Below are 21,846 nucleotides of genomic sequence, written 5' to 3'. Positions count from 1 at the left end.
CAAAGTCCTTCTATATTAAAGCAGCATATACACACCAGCAAAACCAGCACATAACCAAACAAATAATAAGCATGTCCTTGGCGCATGCATGGGAATGTTTTTACATGAAAAATCTTGTGGCAGCAGGAATGTAATTACCATCTTTGGTTCATAAAATGCATGAGAGCTGTGAATGTGGACATTATGAATAGAAATATAGTATACATTGATCTGATGCCAGATGAATGAAACATTACTTCCAATTACTTAAAACATGTCACCTGTTCAATTATGCCCATATATTTACCAGCATGAAATTTAGTTCTCCTAAAGAACCGTTCATAATTTTTTGGGTTTTGATAATTAATTTCCAACTTCCTTCTTTGTAAGAACTACATGAGGGTCCTGAAGGCTCTTCTGAGACCTACAGGATGCAGGATAGCTGCATGATCTGTGTATAATAAGATGTTAGCAAATTTATCCTTCATCTTTCCTTCCTTTAGGAGAGGGAAAGTTCAGATTGATTAAATGGTCTACCTAATTGTTTAAATAATGATTAAATAACAGTGGGACTAAAAGTGCCTGTTTTCTTTTGATGGGTACAGGAAAAAGTGTAGTTTAGTTTAGTTTAGTTTAGTTTAGTTTAGTTTAGTTTATTTGATTTGTATACCGCCCTACTCCCGAAGGACTCAGGGCGGTGAACAGCCAAACAATAAAATACATAGATACAAAAAATTTAAAAACCAGATAAAATCAAATTAAATCATTTTGGCCCAGACAGATTAAAACACCCCAATAATTTAAAAACAGATTAAAATTTACATATTAAAAAGAAGGAAGAGATTAGGCCAAGCCTGCCTGATGGAATAAAAAGGTCTTCACAGCACGGTGAAAGGTGCGCAGATCCGGAATCCTCCGTATCTCCGGGGGGAGCTCATTCCAGATGGTAGGTGCCCCCACAGAGAAGGCTCTCCCCCTAGGGGCCACCAGTCGACACTGTTTGGCTGACGGCACCCGGAGGAGTCCCTCTCTATGAGAGCGTACTGGCCGGTGGGAGGCTATTGGTGGTAGTAGGCGGTCCCGTAGATAACCAGGTCCTAAGTCATGGAGCGCTTTAAAGGTGGCAACCAAAACCTTGAAGCGCACCCGGAAAACCACCAGGAGCCAGTGCAGCTCGGGCAGGAGAGGTGTTACATGGGAGCACCATGTCGCTCCCATTACCACCTGCGCAGCCGCACTCTGCGCCAGTTGGAGCCTCCGGGTGCTCCTCAAGGGGAGCCCCATGTAGAGAGCATTGCAATAGTCCAGGCGGGAGGTGACGAGGGCATGAGTGACCATGCGTAACGAGTCCCGATCCAGAAAGGGACGCAACTGGCGAATCAGGCGAACCTGATGAAAAATCCTCCCGTCACGGCCGTCAAGTGCTCTTCTAAAGACAGCCGTGAATCCAGGAGGACGTCCAAGTTGCGAGCCCTCTCCATGGGGGCCAATGATTTGCCCCCAATAGTCAGTGATGGCGTCAACTGACTATATCAGGACGTCGGAAACCACAGCCACTCGGTCTTGGATGGGTTGAGCCTAAGCCTGTTCCTCCCCATCCAGATCCGTACGGCCTCTAGGCACTGGGACATCACTTCAAGGGCATCGTTGGGGTGATCCGGGGTGTACAGCTGGGTGTCGTCAGCGTACTGATAGTACTCCACCCCGAAACCACGGATGATCTCGCCCAGCGGCTTCACATATATGTTGAACAGGAGAGGCGAGAGGACCGACCCTTGCGGCACCTCACATATGAGGGGCCTCGGGATCGACCTCTGTCCCCCTGTCAACACAGACTGCGACCGGTCAGAGAGAAAGGAGGAGAACCACCGCAACACTGTGCCTCCCACCCCTTACTCTTCCAACCGGTGCAGCATGATACCATGGTCGATGGTATCAAAAGCCGCTGAGAGATCTAACAGGACCAGGACAGAGGAGCACCCCCTGTCCTGAGCCCTCCATAGATCATCAACCAACGCGACCAGTGCCGTTTCCGTGCTGTACCTGGGCCTGAAGCTCAACTGGAACGGATCCAGATACGTCGTTTCATCCAGGTGCTGGGTTAGCTGTTGCGCAACCACACTCTCAACAACCTTCGCCACAAAACGAAGATTGGAGACCGGATGATAATTTACCAACATTGCCGGGTCCAGGGAAGGCTTCTTGAGGAGAGGCCTCATCACCGCCTCTTTCAAGGCGGCAGGAAAGACACCCTCACCCAACGAAGCATTTATAATCCCCTGGAACCAGCCTCGTGTCACCTCCCGAGAAGCCAGCACTAACCAGAAGAGACACGGGTCCAATAAACAAGTGGTCGCGTTCAGTCTACACAGAATCCTGTCCACGTCCTCAGGGGTCACAGGATCAAACTCATCCCAGATAACATTCTCAAGACCTGCCCCAGTCCCTCCCCCTAAGACTACCCAGTCGGAGTCCAGATCTTCCCGAATCCGAGTGATTTTGTCATACAGATATTGAACAAAATCCTCGGCTCTACCCTCCAAGGGGTCCTCTATTTACAGTAGTTACTGTAAATAGAGATGAAATATCAGATATTATGGCACCAAGGTAACGTGAGCCTTCTTAAATCTAACATCCCCTGCCAAATGGTCCTCCTGCTCAGTCTAGTCCCTCAATAATTTTTTACCCAAAAGCTAACTGATCATATTAAGCAGCTCAATAGATCAATAATTGTCCCCAAAATGACAGCTTTACTAGGGCAGGAATATTGATTTATCCAGGGTAGGTTTTAGAAAACATGCTAAATAGAGAAACGTAGTATTTGGAGTTATCCCAAGTGTTTAAAATCAGCTGAAAATTACACTTAGGAAGAAGAATAAATGAGTGAACAACAAGCAAATGCCTACACATTCAATTAATAAACACCAAATTTGGATTTTCTTGATGGCTGCAGATGGGGAAATGATAACCAATGATTTTGTGACATCTCTATAAATCATTCAAATAAATATACAATTAAAATAACCATACCCTTAGATCAGCGGTCACCAACTGGTGGTCTGTGGACCACTGGTGGTCTGCAAGAAAATTTTGGTGATCCGCAGAAAAATTATTTGCATTTTTTATATTGCACTAAACCAGGGGTCCTCAAACTACGTCCCCTGGGCTGGATACATGCAATGAATGTTTGTGTTGCTGCATAGAGTCTCCCCCTTCGGGGTCTTTTTGTGTGGGTTGGAGGGGGGCAAAAATTTCAACTTGGGGTCTGCTTCAACCTCCTGGTGTGGGGCTTTGGGCAGAAGGGAAGTGCCACTGGTGTGGAAGAGCCGGAGGGCCTTGTTCCAGTGGGACTGTATCATGGCCTGGAACTGGCTGACCATCTCAGTCCGCTGAGCCTCCAGGTGCCAGTACCTGGCCTTGCACTCCCGCAGGTCTTCCTTCTGCTTGGAAAGCCTATGCTCTGATTCGTCACTGAGGTGCTTCTGCTGAGCCTCCTTCTCGGTCAGATCCAGTTTGAACTGAGCCATCTGTTTTGCCAACTCTTTCTTGTGGTGGCTGCTTCCTGTTGGGGCCCTAAGGAGCCCGGGCAGACAGGGGAGGAGTGGCTGGGAGGGGAGGGGTGAGTAGAGGCTGGCGAGGTGCCCCTCGATGTGAGTGACATTGAGTTGGCCATGCCCACCCAGTCACATGCCCACCTAGCCACGCCCACCCAGCCAGTCATTAGGCAATTCATAATAGTGGTCCATGGGATTTAAAATTATGAATTCAGTGGTCCCTGAAGTCCGAAAGGTTGGGGACCCCTGCCTTAGATCACATACCATCTATATTAGGGGTCCCCAATCCAGATCGCAGCCCAAATACCAGGCCATGGCCTATTCACAACTAGGCCATGCGAGCGGTATTTCAGTGTGCACACACATGTGCTTGCAGCTCAACTCGCATGAGCAGCGAGCCAACGTGCATGCCCATGCATGCACATCTGCATTTGTAGTCGAGCTGTGGGTACATATGCATGCACACTGGTCCACCGTTCATACAGTTTGAGCTGCACACACACACACACACACACACACACACACACACTCACACACACACACACACACACATGGCAGCGTGCCGCTCACATGGCCCAGTTCCTTTCTGTCCCCCCCAGCTGGGCCACCAAGCCACAAAGGTTAGAAACCATTGATCTATATTATTATCACTGCAGGTAAAACTAGGGAGACACACATGTGTTCTATACATCTATGTAAAATGCATGTGTGTTGTCTGTGAATATAGTCAGGGTAGATTGCAAAATGATGATGATGATAAAGCTCTCTGCCTCTGCTAAAAATTGAGGCACAGCTATTCCTTATCTCTGTTTGATGAGAATGAGTTCTGCGAATGGGAGTCACTTTGCTTTATTCCCCATTGAAGGGATTTTTCTGGCAAAGCTTGCATTGAAATTGCCTTTGAGTCATTTCTACAACCACCAATCCCTTCTTCCAATACACACTGCAGGGATATTCTAGAATTCTTATTGCATCCCTTGACTGAATATATGCTTCATAAAGAAGTCAATGTTCTAAAATAAAAAAAAAAAAGTTAAAAAGCTTTCCAATACACAGTGCAAAGATTAAAAGTTCCATTACTGGGAATCAATACAATACACAACACAATGACTCCTTTAGGAGACATTATAGTTTAAGGAGTATGTTCCAATGAGTAACAGCATGAAGTAATGGCTAGCCAATAAATAGTCTGTCTGAGCTTACTGAGTTACAAAGAAGAACAGAGCTATTCAAATTTGAGAACTTTAAAGGGGTGCTGACATCAATTCCCAGCAACGCTGGCTGGGGAATTCTGGGAATTGAAGTCCACACATCTTAAAGTTACCAAATTTGAGAAACAGTGAGTTATAACAAAACCTACTCAGTTTTCTATCTCTCACAATGAAGCCCTGATTGCAGTAGTGGGATTCAAATCCGGTTGCTATCAGTTCACTTGTGGGCGTGCGCGCACGCTCACACACACAATGCTTCTGCGCTTGTGGAGAGACGTCCAAGTGGGTGGGAGGAGCCTCCCGCCACCGCCCTATTGGTTCGCCCAATCTGGAGCAAACCAGTAGCAACCCACCACTACCTGATTGATCAGCCGGTGGTTCGTGTGGAAGTGGATACAACTTTATTATTCAACAACCAGGTTCAAATGATGAATAATGGCCCCTTGCCCACTACTGTTCATGACCTCATGGAGATGAGATAAAGTAAATAAAAGGTAATCGGCATCTTTGTTTTTTTTCTAAAAGCCTGAAGGGTTAAGCAAATTAATGGTTGCCAAACGAAAGAGAAATAGGCTAGGAAAAAGCATGTTCAGGTTTCCAAATGGGACTGAAAATCAATGAGCAGTTAAAAAAATAGTTTAAGGCCTTGACTAAGTGGGTTATGGATTACAGCCTAGACCCATAAAACTGATTATTGAGTACATTTTTATCATTAATTCATCAGAGGCAAAGCAACACTTGCCCTTTTGACTCTGGCTTATTAATGCTGTGCCACAATCTGGTGTCCATGAGACCTGTGAATATTGATATTTGTTGGTTGCTTGCATTTTGCCTCTTGTTCTCATTCTTAAGATTTAGAGGCTTCTGTGTAAATTAAATGTAGTGTTTTCTTTGTCTTATTGCAGATAACACCTATGTGTCCAGCTCAGATAATGATGAAGATGTACTAGTTACAACAGAGCCAATTCCAGTAATTTTCCACCGAATTTCTACAGGTGATGTTTTATATCATTTAATTTCTTACACTGGGCAGAATGTAGTGTATTTCTCCTACAGGTGGACTACACCCAATTTCACCAATTTTCTGAAGTCAAGGAAGTTATGTTGAATATTTCTTAAGGCTGCTCAGTGCAGAAGAGAGCACACCTAATGCCACAGTAAAAATGGATTGTTAAACTACAAAACTGTCAACAACCCTTTGTTTCCCTTGTATATCAGCTCTCAGCAATGCTAAGAGATCTCAGGGTTGTAATCTTAATAGGTCTGGAGGAGACTAGATTGGGGAAAGCATGGTAACTATTCTTTCTACCCATTGGTTTGTATGATTTACAAAAAGACTGAATTTATTTATTCCTATGCTGTAGCAGGGCATGTGGTAGCTATTGGCAGATGAGGCTTAGAAAAAAGCTTGAATAAATAAAACAACTGGAAACAGAAAATGGTCATTAGGACCTCACATTCTTCTAGACCCCTTAGTGTCAACCCTGAAGCTGATCTGGCCGAAACCATTTTGGAGCTTCAGTGCTGCCACACTGGAGCTGAGGGATAGAGAGGGGTGGTTAGAGATAGTTGGGGTTGTGTAGTCAAAATAAAATACTCTCCCCTGGGAACCAAGGATGTTCTCACACCTGGAAGGAGGAGTGATCAGTGGTGGGTTGCTACCAGTTCTCCCTGATTCAGGCGAGCCGGTAGCGGAGAGGGTGAGGTGAGAACAAATTGGTTCGCTCTGACCATCAGTTGGGCCCTCCCACCCGCCCCTGCACTATACCTACCTATATTTGTTCATTTTTAGTCCAGCTGATAGGCGCGGCAGAGCGGATTGCCATGCCTCAGCTGTTCTGAAATTCAATGTGCTTGTGCGAAGTGAACCGGTGGTAACACCGGTTGGAACCCACCACTGGAAGTGATGCCACCAGATCACGGATGCTGCATTGATTGGGCCACATGACTGATTGTTTGGAGTTGAGGGAAAAACTTTTACTTTTAATTAGGTGAAAACCAAGGGACCCCTCAGAGTTTGTTTTCACCAGATATGTGCCAATATATTTCCAATAAAGCTATTCTTTGAGGAAATCATCTGACTCAAGAGTTTTTGCTTGCAATGGATCTATTACTTGGAACCTTGACTTTTAGAACATTTTATGATCTGTATGGAATGGACTACCTGAAAAGATGACTAGTATTTTGATGGCTAAAATTACATATTTTAAATTTTTACAGGCAACATCATTACATATGTTACCAAACATGGTTGGATTAAGGATGGAGATGTGGGTTAATTTTTCTTATCTTTTTGGCCAGGATGTAGGCATATCTTTTCACTTGTTTTCTTTTCTAAGCTTGCCTAACTTAGCATTAGTTTTTTGTTGGTGGGAGTGATGTTGTAGTAGTTCCCCCTCCCTTTTAAAGCCAACCATTATTTGGTAATTTCCAAGAGGTGCTTCTGTGGGCTGTAATCAGAAGCAGAAACATTAAGCAGTGGATGCAGAAGCTTCAGAGGTTCTGAAGCTTTCCCCAGAGACCATAGCTGGACACTCTTTATGTCTTTTCAAATCTTCCTTTTAGCTTGTGGAGGAATGAGGGGCCAAGAAGAAGCACATTTTACCCAGGCTGTAAAGTCCAGATGATCATTATATGAGCTAGAGTTGTTTTTTCCTTCCACTGCTGCTAAGAAGCAGGGAATTTTCTGAGGAAGGTGGACAGGTGCAGAAGCTCAAGCTGGAGTCGGAAAAACATACTTTGGGTGCCCAAGGACACTACATCATGGGATGTGGGATGTAGGACAATGGTGAAAATAAATGATGGCATTATCTTCCTCATCGTTTCCTCTTCCCTCAACTGAGTCATATTTATACTCCTGGTCAAAAAAAAAAAAAATTACCGTATTTTTCGGACTATAAGACGCACCAGAGTATAAGACACACCAAGATTTTGAAGAGGAAAAAAAGAAAAAAAAATGGTTTTTAGCCTCCGTGCGTCCTGGCACCCAGGAGCACTCTGCAGGCCTTTCAAAATGGGCCTGTTTTTGGCGAAAATGAGACACGTGGGGTGGGGTTTCGGGAGGCCAAAAATGGCTGTATTCTGTGTATAAGACACATCAACATTTCCACCTTCTTTTTGGGTGGGTGGGGGGGAAGTGCGTCTTATACTCCGAAAAGTACGGTAATCAAATTTAAGAATGTAAAGCACTAAAACATCAGATCTTGACTGGATAGTTGAGAAGTAGCTTTTTAGTTATCCATATACATACATTTAGTCTTCACCTTCCTCTTTCAAGATAATGGCTTCAGAGAAATGCAGCATCCTTATAGTAGAGCAGTCCTTTGATCACTTACTTAAAGATGCTAAATGATGCTAAATGATTTCAGATGACTCAGTCTATCCCCAGTAAACATAGACGGTGCTCTTTTGTTTTATTTGGACTTCTTATCAAGGCTGATCCAGTGGTTACAACATTGTGCTAGAAAGCAAGAGCTGATGAGTTCAAGACCTGCCTTAGCCATGAAAGCCAGCTGGGTAACTTTGTCACTTTGTCTCAGCCCAACTCGCCTCACAAGATTATTGTGGGGAAATAGGAGAAGGAAGGTGTTTTGGATATGTTCTCTGCCTTGACTTTTTGTAAAAAAATAATGGGATACAAGTAAATAAATAACCAGTATTTTGCTCTTAAATAAAAGGTCATGTTACATTTGTTTAATTTAACTCTTACATGAAAGGGAGTTAAAATACGCAACTCAGATGAGATGGCAACTTTTCTTAGAAGTACTTTTTTCTGTCAGCAGAAACTGGTGGACAAACAAAAGGAGAGATTTGCAAAAATACAAGATGAAAATTTTTGTTAGGGCAACTGACGTACACATCTGACGAAAATGCTTCTGAAAACATTAGCTGGCTAGATCGTTGGAACCTTCTTTGTTGTGACATTTTGAATACACTGTCACACAGATCATCATTAGTCCCACTATGTCTCAAATTTCTGATAGCCCCAGGGCAAGAATGTAAAGCTTCTCATGGATAACAAGTATCTACGTATATTTCACCTGCTAATGTTATCATTTTTCTTACTTTTCTTTAGAATTGCGAAAAACCAATGATGTCAACTGTTGTTTGTTTATAAAGTCAAAGTTACAAAGAGAAAATGGAGAGGTACCGTATTCTTTTTTTTTTTTAAATGATAATACTTGTTTCCAAGTGCCAGGACAAAAAGGGAATCAGCACTGGGTTCTTCCAAGATACAGGTGGTCCTCAATTTATGATTAGTCACTTAGCGACCATTTAAAGTTCTGGCAGACTCCCGCCCCCAAAAGGCACTTCCCTAAAGGAACTTAGATTTGGTCCCAAAGTTCCAATGTCTGCCCCCCCACCTGTAATCACATGACCACATTTTGGGGGACTTGGAGAGCATCCTGCATTTACGATTGTTTGCATCACAATTTACGACTTTTTTTGCTGAAAACTATCATTTACTTCTGTTTTTTGGTAACCCCAATTTGAGAACAATGTGTTTAAGAACTACAGATTCATTTAATGACCATGGTGGTTTGCTTAATGACTACGCAAAATAAAGGTAGCAAAATCAAGTTGGTCACATAAGTGATCCGCTTTATGATAATCATGACTTAAGGCAGGCTCTATTACCGTCATCAGTCAGGAACTATGTGTATCCTACTTTAATCATATACAAACTACTTCTGTGATGTGAACAGACTACTTTCATGCTGGAATCTGTATGTGCCCTAATTTCATGTGACTAAGAAATCTTGATAATAGTCTCAGTTGTAAGAAACTACAATGACGCCAGAATTACAGTATGAGTTTTATTATGTACTGATGGACACACATCTGCTACATAAGTCACATCATTTGCATGATGATGTGATGTCACACAAGTCATTGTTAATTGTATCCAAGTACATCCATGCTTGACAGTTTGGTAAGTAAGACTGCATGATCCAAAAATAAATGGAAATGTTACAAAGTCATTGAAATCATGCATCAAAAGCCTAGACTCAACTAGGTGCCTATAAAAGACCTATCGGCTACAGAGAATTCATATTTCTTGTTCCCTATCCACTGGTAATGAAAGGCATCTGTGATCTCGAGTGTAAAAATTAGTCCTTGTGACCAACAGTCATTGGTTGCTTAAACTTTTCTGCACAAATTCATTAAATTTATTTCCAAAAGAATCTGTACTGGTGGCCATAATCAACCTTAGCCAGCAAATTTCATTGCTTTGCATATTATTTGGTAGGGTGTAACAGTCATTTCATCTGGAAGAATCTGAAAACATTATTTCAATAGAAATAAATAGAAACATATTTTCCTTCCACGATTTTCCCATTAAGTATGCAAAATATTTTACTTGGCTATTTTAATTTTATAAGTTTGAATTTATTAAAATTAAGCCATCTTTTGTGATGGAAAAAAAAAGCCCTCGAAAGATAAAAACTATGTAAATATGAAGATTAGAATTAATAAAAATACAGATGTAACAAGAAAACAAACTTGTCATGCCTAAAATATTTTAAGAAGCCAAAATGTTGCAGTGACAACCATTAACAATTCTATAAAAAGCACAACTCAGCAGAAGGTCATAGAAAATAAATGAGCCTTAAAGCTTTTCTTGAAGGCCTGTGGTTACAAACATTGTATTTTATTCCTACCAAAGAGTTTCCGAAGAAATGAGATTGCTCACATTTTTTGCAATAGAGCTTTTTATCGCTGTCTCATGTTAGTTGTGTTCATGGACACCAAGAGATAAGCATTTCCTCCACATATATTCACTGATGGAAGGAACATTGTAGACTCGGATTATGTTGCTTTCTAATTTAATAGCCAGTAGTATACAAAATGATTTCCAAAAGTCATTCTAGGCGAGAGATTCCCAACTCTTTTTGGATTTGACCTTTGAATAATTTGCAAGGCTCCATTCTGGGGAAAAAAGGTGTGCAAACAGGATAATTAAATTTAAATTTAATTAAAAGCAAATATAGTTAAAATCAAATCAAGGTGTTTGTACGAAGTAACGAAGCACCAGCAAGGAAACAACCAAGGTTGGAGTGCGCTAAGGACTTCACAATTCAACCCTGACTTACAGATTTTTCTTCTACCCTAGTAAAAAATAACTTTGAGCTTTTAGTCTTTGTCGCTGGTCACAGTATTCAAGAAAGTTGGCAGAGTCTCCGGACAAATATTAAATCTGTCTTAAATTAATTCAAATTGAATTATATGAATGTATTTAATGATCTCATGGTTCTTAACATTAAAATTTATAATTTGGGCACAAGTTTTGAAACGGATCCAGGAACTACAGCAAAACGTTTGTGATGACTATATTCCTCAGTACATTCAGACAATTCCTGCAAGGCAAAATCTTTAGTATGTTAAGCGTTTTGGTTTAATCTGGATTTCATAGCCATTTGTTTTAGTTTTTAGATCCAAACTGCCCTATCAAACTGCCCTATCATGAACAAACTTTGATTTAGAGTTATGTACCACTATCTTTGTCTTTGCTTCTGTCTCTACCTACCTCTTAGATTATAGAATGTGAACATTGCTGAAAAAATGGAAGCAATTTATAGATAGAGCAGCTGCCATGCAATTCTGGAGGAAAATATGATTGATTTAAAGGCTACAGCTACGGCGCTGCATACTCTGAAATGTTTTTTTTTTTTCCTTTTTGAATCTGGAGTATTCTGTAGCCTGGTATAACACACATTTAATCAAAGAAAAACCCTCTTAGTTTCTCTCCTTTTTTCCTAATCAGGAATCAAGACACGGTACTGTGGTTGAAGAAGATTCAGAAGGAGACAATGACTCAGAAGAGTTTTACTATGGTGGGCAGGTAAACAAGAGTTATCAGTCACCTAGATTAAATTTAAAAAGAATATTGAATCTATACATAATAAGATGGACAGTCTTCATATCCTACTCTGCAATTCTCTTTTTTTCTTCTTACCATTACACAATAACATGTAATCTTCCCAATGAAGGTGGATTCTTAACTTCCATAATAGCTCACAATATTCTACCACTTAAGAACTGTTCAGATTCATAATTCAAATGAATGTGCATTGCTTATTCTTATTCTTTTAGGAAGAAGCATTTATATTTGAAAGGGTTTCTGAAAACAGCTAGCAATTTATTAGAATTTCCAGCTGTTAGAGATTGTCTTCAAATACTAAAAGCAACAGTAGTTTTGTAGCCATAAGAAAAAAATCCTCAAATCAGCTATATGGTAAAGATCAACTTATAGGGAATCCAAGTTGGATTTCAATTATCATTTAAAATTAATTGCATCACTGCAATATTCAGATCGTTATTGTTTGTCACTAATGGGGCCTATGCAGTTTGTACAAAAAAACCCTGTAGTCTTGGTTTTGTTATAAACTAGGTTCTTAGTTCATATTTATATTTTTATTCCGTATTACAGAATTGCATTTTTTGTGTATGTTTGCTTAGGGCAGTGAAAGAAAATCTATTTCCAACCAAATATTTTTTTATTCTTGATGAATGTATTTTATTCTCCTTATGTACACTGAGAGCATATACACCAAAGACAAATTCCTTGTGTGTCCAATCACTCTTGGCCAATAAAGAATTCTATTCTATTATTACCGTCCCAGACACTTGCTGGTCCTCAAGTTGCTTTCTAAAGGGTAGAGTGTTGATAGTATGAATTGGATTCCTGTTGTGATATTTACGCTTTACAGTGCTTTTGATCTTTACTGTTATAATATGGGCATGTTAGGAATTTAAGTATGTATATGATCCAAAATTAGGGAAGCCTACTTTCTATATAAATAATAATTATTCATCAAAAGTCAGCCAAAGGTGTTTTATCTTCTTATCCTTCAAGATCCTAATGTGAATCTTAAAATACCAGTATACGTGTCTGATAATTCATATATTGACCATCACACTTCAGTTTAGGAACACATTTCAACACTTTCTGTAGATATTAATAAGTGAAAGTAGTAAGCAAAGAATCGTAGAATGACAAAATAACATTCAGAGAAGCATTATTCAGAGTCTGTTGTTCCGTGACATTAGGGACCTGGATATCTCTAGGACAGGGGTCTGCAACCTTAAACACTCAGAGCCATTTGGACCAGTTTCCCACAGAAAAGAAAACACCGGGAGCCACAAAACCCTTCCCGTGCCTGACTATTTCTTGAGCGGCCAAAAAACTAGCATATGTAGTTGAATTAAACATTCTGTTTTCTTCTGAAACTTTTCTTTTCTTGGATTTATCCATGGTTGGCCTACTGGGAGTTGAAAAGCTCAATTAATCGTGTGCTGGTGGTTGGTGGTTGTGACGCATATTTTGAATGACAGGAAGTCGCACCAGAGGGATGAAAGAGCCACATGTGGCTCCAGAGCTGGAGGTTGCTGACCCCTGCTCTAGGAGTACCTCTAGCCCTACCAATTCCTGAATATATTTCATTTTCTAGAAGAAAATCTGTTCCGTTTTGTACTTTGCATGAACATGTTTGTAAAGATACTTTTCAATAGTGGAATTAAATAGTGAAGGCTTTGTCCATTTCAAGAGATTCATCTTATCTCAAATCTTCAGAAGTCAAATTGAAACAATATTTTGATAGATTTTTTTTCTTTGTAGGCTGCTGTTTGAGCCTACCTTTCTGCTAATTCTGTTTAGGGGTACTTTTGGGAAAGTTGTGGTATTCATAGTTTATTAATGAACTTACCCACCAAGGTAGCTCAACAGTTAAAAAAAATTAATAGTAAAACACAAACACAATTGCCAAAAGAAAGAAAGAAAATTAAATGTATGCTTATCTCTAATAATGCTTGAGGAATTTTTGTATGAATTAATTGGATTTAATCCTCTCAGGATTGTATGCAAATGGAATATAATAAAATAAAAATATACATAATTGTTCTTTGGGCTCCTCAGCTTTCCCAAAATTGTGATGTCATATGTGCATTTTATAAGTATGTAACTTAGAAGTGTCGATTTTCAAACAGTGTCTGTTGTAGAAATCCTGCTCCATTATATTACCAAATAAATATTATATTATTAATAGTAAAATACATTTATAGAACAGTAATATTTACTTGATGGGATGCGGTGGCTCAGCAGCTAAGACACTGAGCTTGTTGATTGAAAGGTCGGCAGTTCAGCAGTTCGAATCCCTAGTGCTGCGTAATGGGGTGAGTTCCTGTTACTTTTCCCAGCTTCTGCCAACCTAGCAGTTCGAAAGCACATAAAAAATGCAAGTAGAAAAATAGGGACCACTTTTGTGGGAAGGTAACAGCGTTCTGTGTGCCTTTGGCATTTAGTCATGCTGGCCACATGACCACGGAGACATCTTCGGACAGCGCTGGCTCTTCGGCTTTGAAACAGAGATGAGCACTGCCCCCTAGAGTCTGGAACGTCTAGCACATATGTGCGAGGGGAACCTTTACCTTTAATATTTACTTATGTGGAAGTAAATGGAAGTTAGTTCCATTAAATTCAGTAAGATTCTTGATTAGACAGATACTTGCCTGCATAGTCATGCTATTCCTTTTCAGGTTGAACAATGTTATATAAAATCCAGAAAAACCATAAGAAGTAATGATCAAAATTAATTAATGTAAGAGATAAAAGGAAAGGAAATCTGGTTAAATCTAATTTACACCAACATCATTCATTATAGGTCTCTCTATGCCTTTCTATCCTGGATTTTTCTACCATGCCTTCGTCCTTAAATTTCTCAGTTTTACAACTTAATCAAACCATAATTTTCTTAGTTCTTCTTATGCCGTTTTTATGCCATTCGCTGTTCTTCACATATTTACTTTTAAAATCTGATCATAATTCATTTTGCCTATGTGACCAAACCACCTCAGAGTACTTCTTTCAAACTGATCATATATTTTCATTCATTTCTCATCCTATTCTTTCTTGGCCGTACCTCTTCTTGTCCTATCAGACACACACACTTCTTAAATAACCACTCCCTGCTGCATTTAAATTTCTCCTGACACACCAAATTTTCACTTCCATACAGTCTTACTCATAGCTATCATTCTTCACAACAAGACAATATATTAGTCTATTTGCTTATCCATCTTTGTAATCATTTTATCAAAGCACGTAAAACTCACTTTTTCCCCCATAATGTTCACTCCATTTTTCCTTGCAATCATAACTATCTTGTTATTTGATATATTCATTTCTATATTGTTCATAGTGTCATATAGTCTAGCATTCAGCGCAAAAAAAACCATATTTTCAAGCAACAACATGTCATAATTTGTATATAAAAGTACATGCTCATTCAAGTCCCCAACCAACACACATCTAATACAAATTACAAAATATAAATACAATTCCTTACAAAAACATTCCTTACACATTTACCCATTAGTAAACAACTAAAGGGACATGAATCAGTTTTGGCTTATTTTATGTTCTATGTGAAACATTTGCTAAACATTTAATTTGTAAACACACACCCTCCATTGCTCTTATTGAATTCAGTAAGAAATTTCAATTCTTTATTCACATCAAGCATTCAGTACTCCAAGGATATCAAGTTTATCATGCATTTTGTTCTATTCAGCAAATGTTCAATATATTTTTTCATATTCATACATTCCTCAAGTGACCCACTAAAATGCAAAAATCTTGTCTGCATTTCACAGAATAAAGCCTGATTGCATTTCCAATATTTCACTATCAACTCTTGTGCCGTTTCAATCAGAATTCTGCCAAATAGGTTTCTAGGCCCACCTTTCAAATTAATTCATGTAATATGATTTTTATAATCATTCTGGTAACCTTTATACTATTGCCTTCTGTGAAATATATTGACCAATGGACATAAATAATCATGAATTTAAACATATTCTGAAAATTGTAATTAATGTAGAAGTGGGTTTAAATGGATCTAAGAACAAAGCTAAGTAAAAGTGATAAGGAACCAAAATAGATGGATCCATCAATCTTTCTTACTAAATAAGTGTTGTGCTTTTAGTTAATGGAACTGAGATGAATGGTTGCGATCAGTTGAAAGATTAGAAGGCAGGGATGGTAAGAAAGAAAAGAGCTTTGAGCTTTGATAGTTTTGTTTCTCCTGCTAGACACCTGTACAGAGTTTTACAGAGAAACATGCTTTGTTCTTCACAAACAACAACCAGAAATCTATATCATGTCTCAATTTAATGGATCATCACTTTTAAGTACAATTTTTTCAGGCACAAAAAAGAGATATTTTTTTTATCTTTTTGAGTACTTCACTTTTCATTATGATAATGTTTCTGGAAATGAAAGCAAAACTTGCATTTGCCGAGACAAAAAAAAAATGTTAAGATTATTGTTGTGTCTCTCTTTAGATTTGTCTAAGAATAGATGTAGAAATCTTATCATTCAAAGTTGCTACTGCTGCATTCTGTATGGCTCCCTACACATGGGGGAGAAACTATTTCTTTTTAGCATTGCCAGCATTGCATTGGTCCCGCTGTACTTTTTACACAGTTGAACTGTTATGTCAGAAAATCTCTGATACGGCTTTGATATGAAACCATGCATTTTTCTTCATCTTTTGAATGCAACAAATCTCTTCTTCCATTCACACATTACAGCACAGAGATGTGCAGTATGGAAGGTATGGAACTACAAGCGGGAAGACCCAGATTCAGGTTCATTTTTAGCCATAGAAACCTATTCGATGACTTTGGGACAATTTCCCCTAAGGTGCTTTTCCAAAAGGCAACTGGACTTTCTTGGTTTTTTTCCTTGAAAGAACATTTCAGTGAAATGTTTTCAAAGGAAAAAACCCAAGATAGTCCAATTACCTTTTGGAAAAGCATCCTTGGGACAAGTAATACCTGGGTGATTGAGAATCTCCATAGATGCTTTGAGCTAATTGTTTTCTCTGCTCTGTCTTCTCTATAGGGTTATTCCTTTTTTGGGGGGGGCGGGAGACGAAATGTGCAGATTGTTAGACATACCTTCAATTCCTGGAGAGCCAAAGATTAGACGCACTCAACAGAAACAATGATTCAATCACAAATAGGGAGGAAAATATATTAAAATCTGATAATATATCCTTCTGTATAGGTGTCCTTGGGAATCAAAATTCAGTGTGAATAAAACCAGATAAGCTATACTTATAGAGAAGTCTTTTACTTGGACAGATGCATTCTCTTGAGTTCCATGGCCTTGAGTAAATCGAGTTGCTTTGTAAAATATGATACTGCAGTGTTGTCAACAGCTGTCAGGTGTTCACAACTATTGAATTCTTTGCTTGCTACTCCCCCCCTCTCTCTCCCTCCCTCCCCCCCCCTCTCTCTCTCACACACACAGAGAGAGTTACCAGCTCAGTCTGGAGTATTGCAATTTACCATTCAACTGTATAGTTCTTTCATTATAGCTAGTGCTTCAACAAAGCCTAAAGGAATTTGTAAGTGAATCTAAAAGCTAAACATTCAGACTCCAATAAAATCAATGCAAATTTTTAATGTTGCTATAGAGTAAATGGGAAGAAATGGTCTGTATCTAAGGGAAAAAGTGGATCAACGCAGTTCAGTAGATAACAACTTCAGCAACTGATAGTCTTTGCCTTCAGTCACAGCCATTTATATCATATAAGTCTCCTACTCAGATTCCAATAGATTGGTATTTAAAGAAATCTTATTCAAGGTTTTCTTGGCATCATACATCTTGAATGTCAACAATAAGATGAAATCCTGAATGGTAATTTAGCCCTGGCTAACAGCATATTTAGGGGACACGGTGGCTTAGTGGCTAAGATACTGAGCTTGTCGATTGAAAGGTCGGCAGTTCAGCGGTTCGAATTCCACTACTTGTCCCAGTTTCTGCCAACCTAACAGTTCGAAAGCACATAAAAAATGCAAGTAGAAAAATAGGGCCACCTTTGATGGGAAGGGAACAGCGTTCCATGCGCCTTTGGCATTTAGTCATGCCGGCCACATGACCACGGAGATGTCTTCGGACAGCACTGGCTCTTCGGCTTTGAAACAGAGATGAGCACCGCTCCCTAGAGTCGGGAATGACTAGCATATATGTGCGAGGGGAACCTTTACCTTTTAACAGCATATTTATGAAATAAATTTATTAGTAATATTACACAAAATAGAACTATGAATGACTGCCTGGGATACTGTTGTGGAGCTTGTTGTGGATTAATCAATTTGTTAACACTAAGCATTTTCTAAATATCAATTTTATTAAGAATTTTAATTATAATAGTAAAATGAATACAAACTAAACTTAGAGACAAAAAAGAATAGAAAAAAGAAGAAAAAGTACAGAAAAAAGAGAATATAATAAAGAAATGCTTAAAGAAGTGACTTCCAACATTCTTAGAATAGAATAGAATTTTTATTGGCCAAGTGTGATTGGACACACAAGGAATTTGTCTTGGTGCATATCCTCTCAGTGTACATAAAATAAATTAAAATAAATAAAATAAAATAAAGTATATTCTTCACAAGTATAAACAAATTTAGTAACATAGATGTAGTAATTCAGTTAATACAAATTAAAAGAATCCATGTGGTATACTGTGGCTAGCTGAAGAACAATTTATAACAGTGTTATACATGCTCAGTGCTGAATGAAACAATAATAATTAAAAATATTCTTAACATTCTGTTTGTGGTACCAATCTTTCTGCTCTGGGCTTTTAATGAAATTTTTTTTTAAAAAAATATTTATACAGCATCTCCATGTAGGATTTTTTTTTTTTTAACAATGAGTATTTAAATGCTATCTTGGCTTACACCTATTACATGAAGATAGTCAATCAAAGATTAGATGTCCTTGTTTTGTCATGAGGACTAAGCATAATGGCCATGTTGACAGCTTGCGCAAGTCTGAATAACAGTTTGTCAGGAGTAGCAATAGTAAAGGGATGTTCTTTTTATACTCTTCCTGTTGAGTGCCGATGGAAACAATTAACATGTTAGCTTCATCTACTAAGGAATCCAGTGGGGTTTCCCAGGGCAGAACTTAGGAGCAGAATTCCAAGACACAATATAGCAAAATGAGTTCCCAATGGAGAAGGGTACATTCAGCAGAATTAAGTGTCTTCCCTTTTTACAGATATACTTAGTGAGATAAAGCAACTCTATGTTGGGACTAGGCACTGAAAAGAAAAATGAGACATTGGAAAAGGAAAGCTTTGCTACTCAATTTGTGATACCTTAAAAGAAAATCTTTCTTATTCCTCACTCCTCTGCAGGTTAGCTATGATGGAGAACTTCACAAACATCCACAGCTGGAAGCTGACTTGGCAGCAGTAAGAGAAGTCTATGGGCCAAATGCAGTATCTCTCAGGTTGGTCTGTCTATTTCCCTATTTAATCACCTATCCAATGAATTGTCTACATTCCTATCAGTGGTATCCAAATGGATTTGTTCGAATTGATTCAGAAGAATCCCCAAAGTTCTTCTGGTTCAGAAATCTGAATCAATTCTGTCCAAATCTCCAAACCTGATTCAATTTGGGATAGTTTAAATCATTAAAATATTGGTACATATGTTGTGTTGTCTCAATCAAGCACAATACATTCAAGCATGATCAGTTTGACTAATGACTTCAGTCCTTTGGTTTCCTTCCTTAAATGACTTCATCCTTTCAATCAGTTCAGGATGTTAAATGTTTGTTCTTTGTAAGCAAGGGAAAGTAAAATTTTCTGGATAAACAATTACATTTTAACAAAAAAGAGAAAGTATTTCATCAGACACCTGATGAGAACTAAAGAATGAACATACAAATCTAGCTATGAGATGGGCAGTGATTTGTATTCAACAACAACAAAAACAACAAAAAGAAATGTAATTATAATTAAATAGAAATATAATTCTCTTTACTTCATAATGAAAATTCTAACTAGGTGATCTAAATCAGGGGTCTCCAACCTTGGCAACTTTAAGCCTAGCGGACTTCAACTCCCAGAATTCTGGGAATTGAATTCTGCCAGGCTTAAAGTTGCCAAGGTTGGAGATCCCTGATCTAAATGCTGTCTTGAAACACATTTCAAAGCCCCAATTTTCTTTTAAGTTACACTGGAATTGAACCAGGCAGTCATTCAAATAGAATGTTTTCTATTTGGTCATTATAGTGGAAAATAGTCAAATCAGTATAGGCAGAATTGGTTGCAGGCCTGAAGAAATTCTGGGCAAAAGTCAGAACTTTTCTAAAATCCATTTAAATGTCCCACAATGCCTCAAACGGTTTGTGCATCAAAGCATTATGGGAAGCAATTATAGTAACAAGTTTTAGATACTCATTGCTGCTTAGAACATTGGAGTTTTTCTTCTTTTTTTAAAAAAAATAGGAGACTAATTTGAAAGTAGCTACACAAAAGTCCTAATTTCTGACTCTAGGCTTCTATCAGAAATCTGTTCTTCAGAGACATGCCTTGGATTATTTACTGGAGTGATGAGATTATTTAAAGAGCAAAAGTTGAATTAGGTGATGACTATTGTAAACTTTTTAAATTGAAATGGTTAAGGCTATCTTAACATACTTAAAATGTTGTTTTTAACTTCACGGCCAACTTAGGTGAGTCAGTTCATTACTTCTAAATATATTAACCGCAATTAAATGATTGTCTTAAAGCCACAATCCTAAATAAATTTAGATAAAAAGGGAAGTTCTGTTCCTGTAAATGATGCTGACCAACATTTCATGAAACTGGTAATATTTCCTGAACCTATTAGAGGCTGCAGTTCAAATATCATGAATATAGAGAGTTTAAAAATGATTTCCCCCCTCCCTGTAATATGCATGGCTAGGATTGCACCTTCAGTTCCAGTTCCTGCCTAACATCTTCAGCATACTGTCAGTAGACTTATATATTACTGGCTTTCTTCCGTTAGCCAAGTGTTATTTCACATGATTGCAGCAATTGGTAACTCTCATGTATAGGCTAGCCCAGAATCTTGATAGTACAGTACATTCATTTATTCATAAACTGAATTGCACACTTGTATTCCACATGAATCAACCAAAATAAATCACTGCCAGGAGAAAAAATGGTCACTGTAATTGCCAAAACTCCCTTGAATAATGCCCATCCTACTTCTTCCACTTGCTTTATGTGGCACTTAATCTTTATGGATCAGGTTTATAGTGTACCTTAGAAGGGACTAGTCCTCATCAGGATTCCAGATATATACTGTATAACATCATTGCAGATTATGGCCTTTGTCTTTCTCTTAAACTGAATGATTTGTCAGTTTTTTTGTCATGTACACCGAGAGCATATACACCAAGACAAATTCCTTGTGTGTGCAATCACACTTGGCCAATAAAGAATTCTATTCTATTCTGTTCTGTTCTGTTCTGTTCTGTTCTGTTCTATTCTATTCTATTTTTGAACATAATCTTCTAAGACTATTTCATTGGCACTCACTCCAGTTATCTAGATCCTCAAGTGAACCAAAAGTTACCTCAACATTCATTTGTTTCATTTGCTCAGTGGCATGCAAATTGAATTGCAAGTGTACATTCCAGTTCCTTAGACAATATGTACAGGGAAAAAAATATTTTTCATTACATGCTGTTTGAATTAAGTGGAAATACATTGAGAATGTTGGAGATTAAAGTCCAAGGAGGAAATGAATAAGATAATCATTTAATTGCATATCCTGATAACTGCTGTGGTTGAAAAGCTGTACATAGCTTCATAATAAGCTCCCTTTGGGTTTGCAGTTATGAAAGTAAATTTAACTTTTTATTTAAAAAAAAAACACCACCATGCTTAATTTCTTCAGTACCTGCTTCAATGTCTTTTGAGACTCCGTTCATTAAGAAGTTGGCTGCTTCTGGCTTGGAACAAATAAATGAGGAAGCATCACTTTCTTTCTTTTTTTCTAAAAAAAAAAAAAAAGAGCCATCTCTTGTGTGCAAACTGTTGAGTGTGTTTTAACTTCCTTGGTGGTCAAAAAAAAAAAAAATGCTCCCTTGAATACTGATTGATTTTTATTCTTGGCTTTATGGCTAGTCTCCAACTTCCATAACCTAGTCTGGCAACTGGGACATCACTGTAAATTAAACCAGGGTCACCTTCATAGGAGGCCTCGTTCCCACTTTCCATTCCAACTCATCAATCAATAACATG

At 38.5% G+C, this 21,846-nt stretch overlaps 1 protein-coding gene across 1 annotated transcript in view; it reads left to right on the top strand.

The window, feature by feature from the left end:
• The window catches only part of PARP8 (poly(ADP-ribose) polymerase family member 8), a 189,171-nt gene that overhangs the window by 98,227 nt on the left and 69,098 nt on the right, over window positions 1-21,846 (top strand). Inside the window, exons 4-7 of the mRNA XM_070935900.1 lie at window positions 5,650-5,739; window positions 8,820-8,890; window positions 11,511-11,588; window positions 18,961-19,055. Coding sequence (XP_070792001.1) covers window positions 5,650-5,739; window positions 8,820-8,890; window positions 11,511-11,588; window positions 18,961-19,055 — 334 coding nt within the window. The remainder of the gene's footprint in view (window positions 1-5,649; window positions 5,740-8,819; window positions 8,891-11,510; window positions 11,589-18,960; window positions 19,056-21,846) is intronic.

This window comes from Pituophis catenifer, unplaced genomic scaffold (assembly GCF_029215685.1).
Source record: "Pituophis catenifer annectens isolate HBS135680 unplaced genomic scaffold, rPitCat1.0.hap2 SCAF_2, whole genome shotgun sequence".
NCBI classification, from domain to species: domain Eukaryota; kingdom Metazoa; phylum Chordata; class Lepidosauria; order Squamata; family Colubridae; genus Pituophis; species Pituophis catenifer.
The sequence above is the reverse complement of the archived record's forward strand: the minus strand, read 5'-3'. Positions and strand labels throughout refer to the sequence as shown.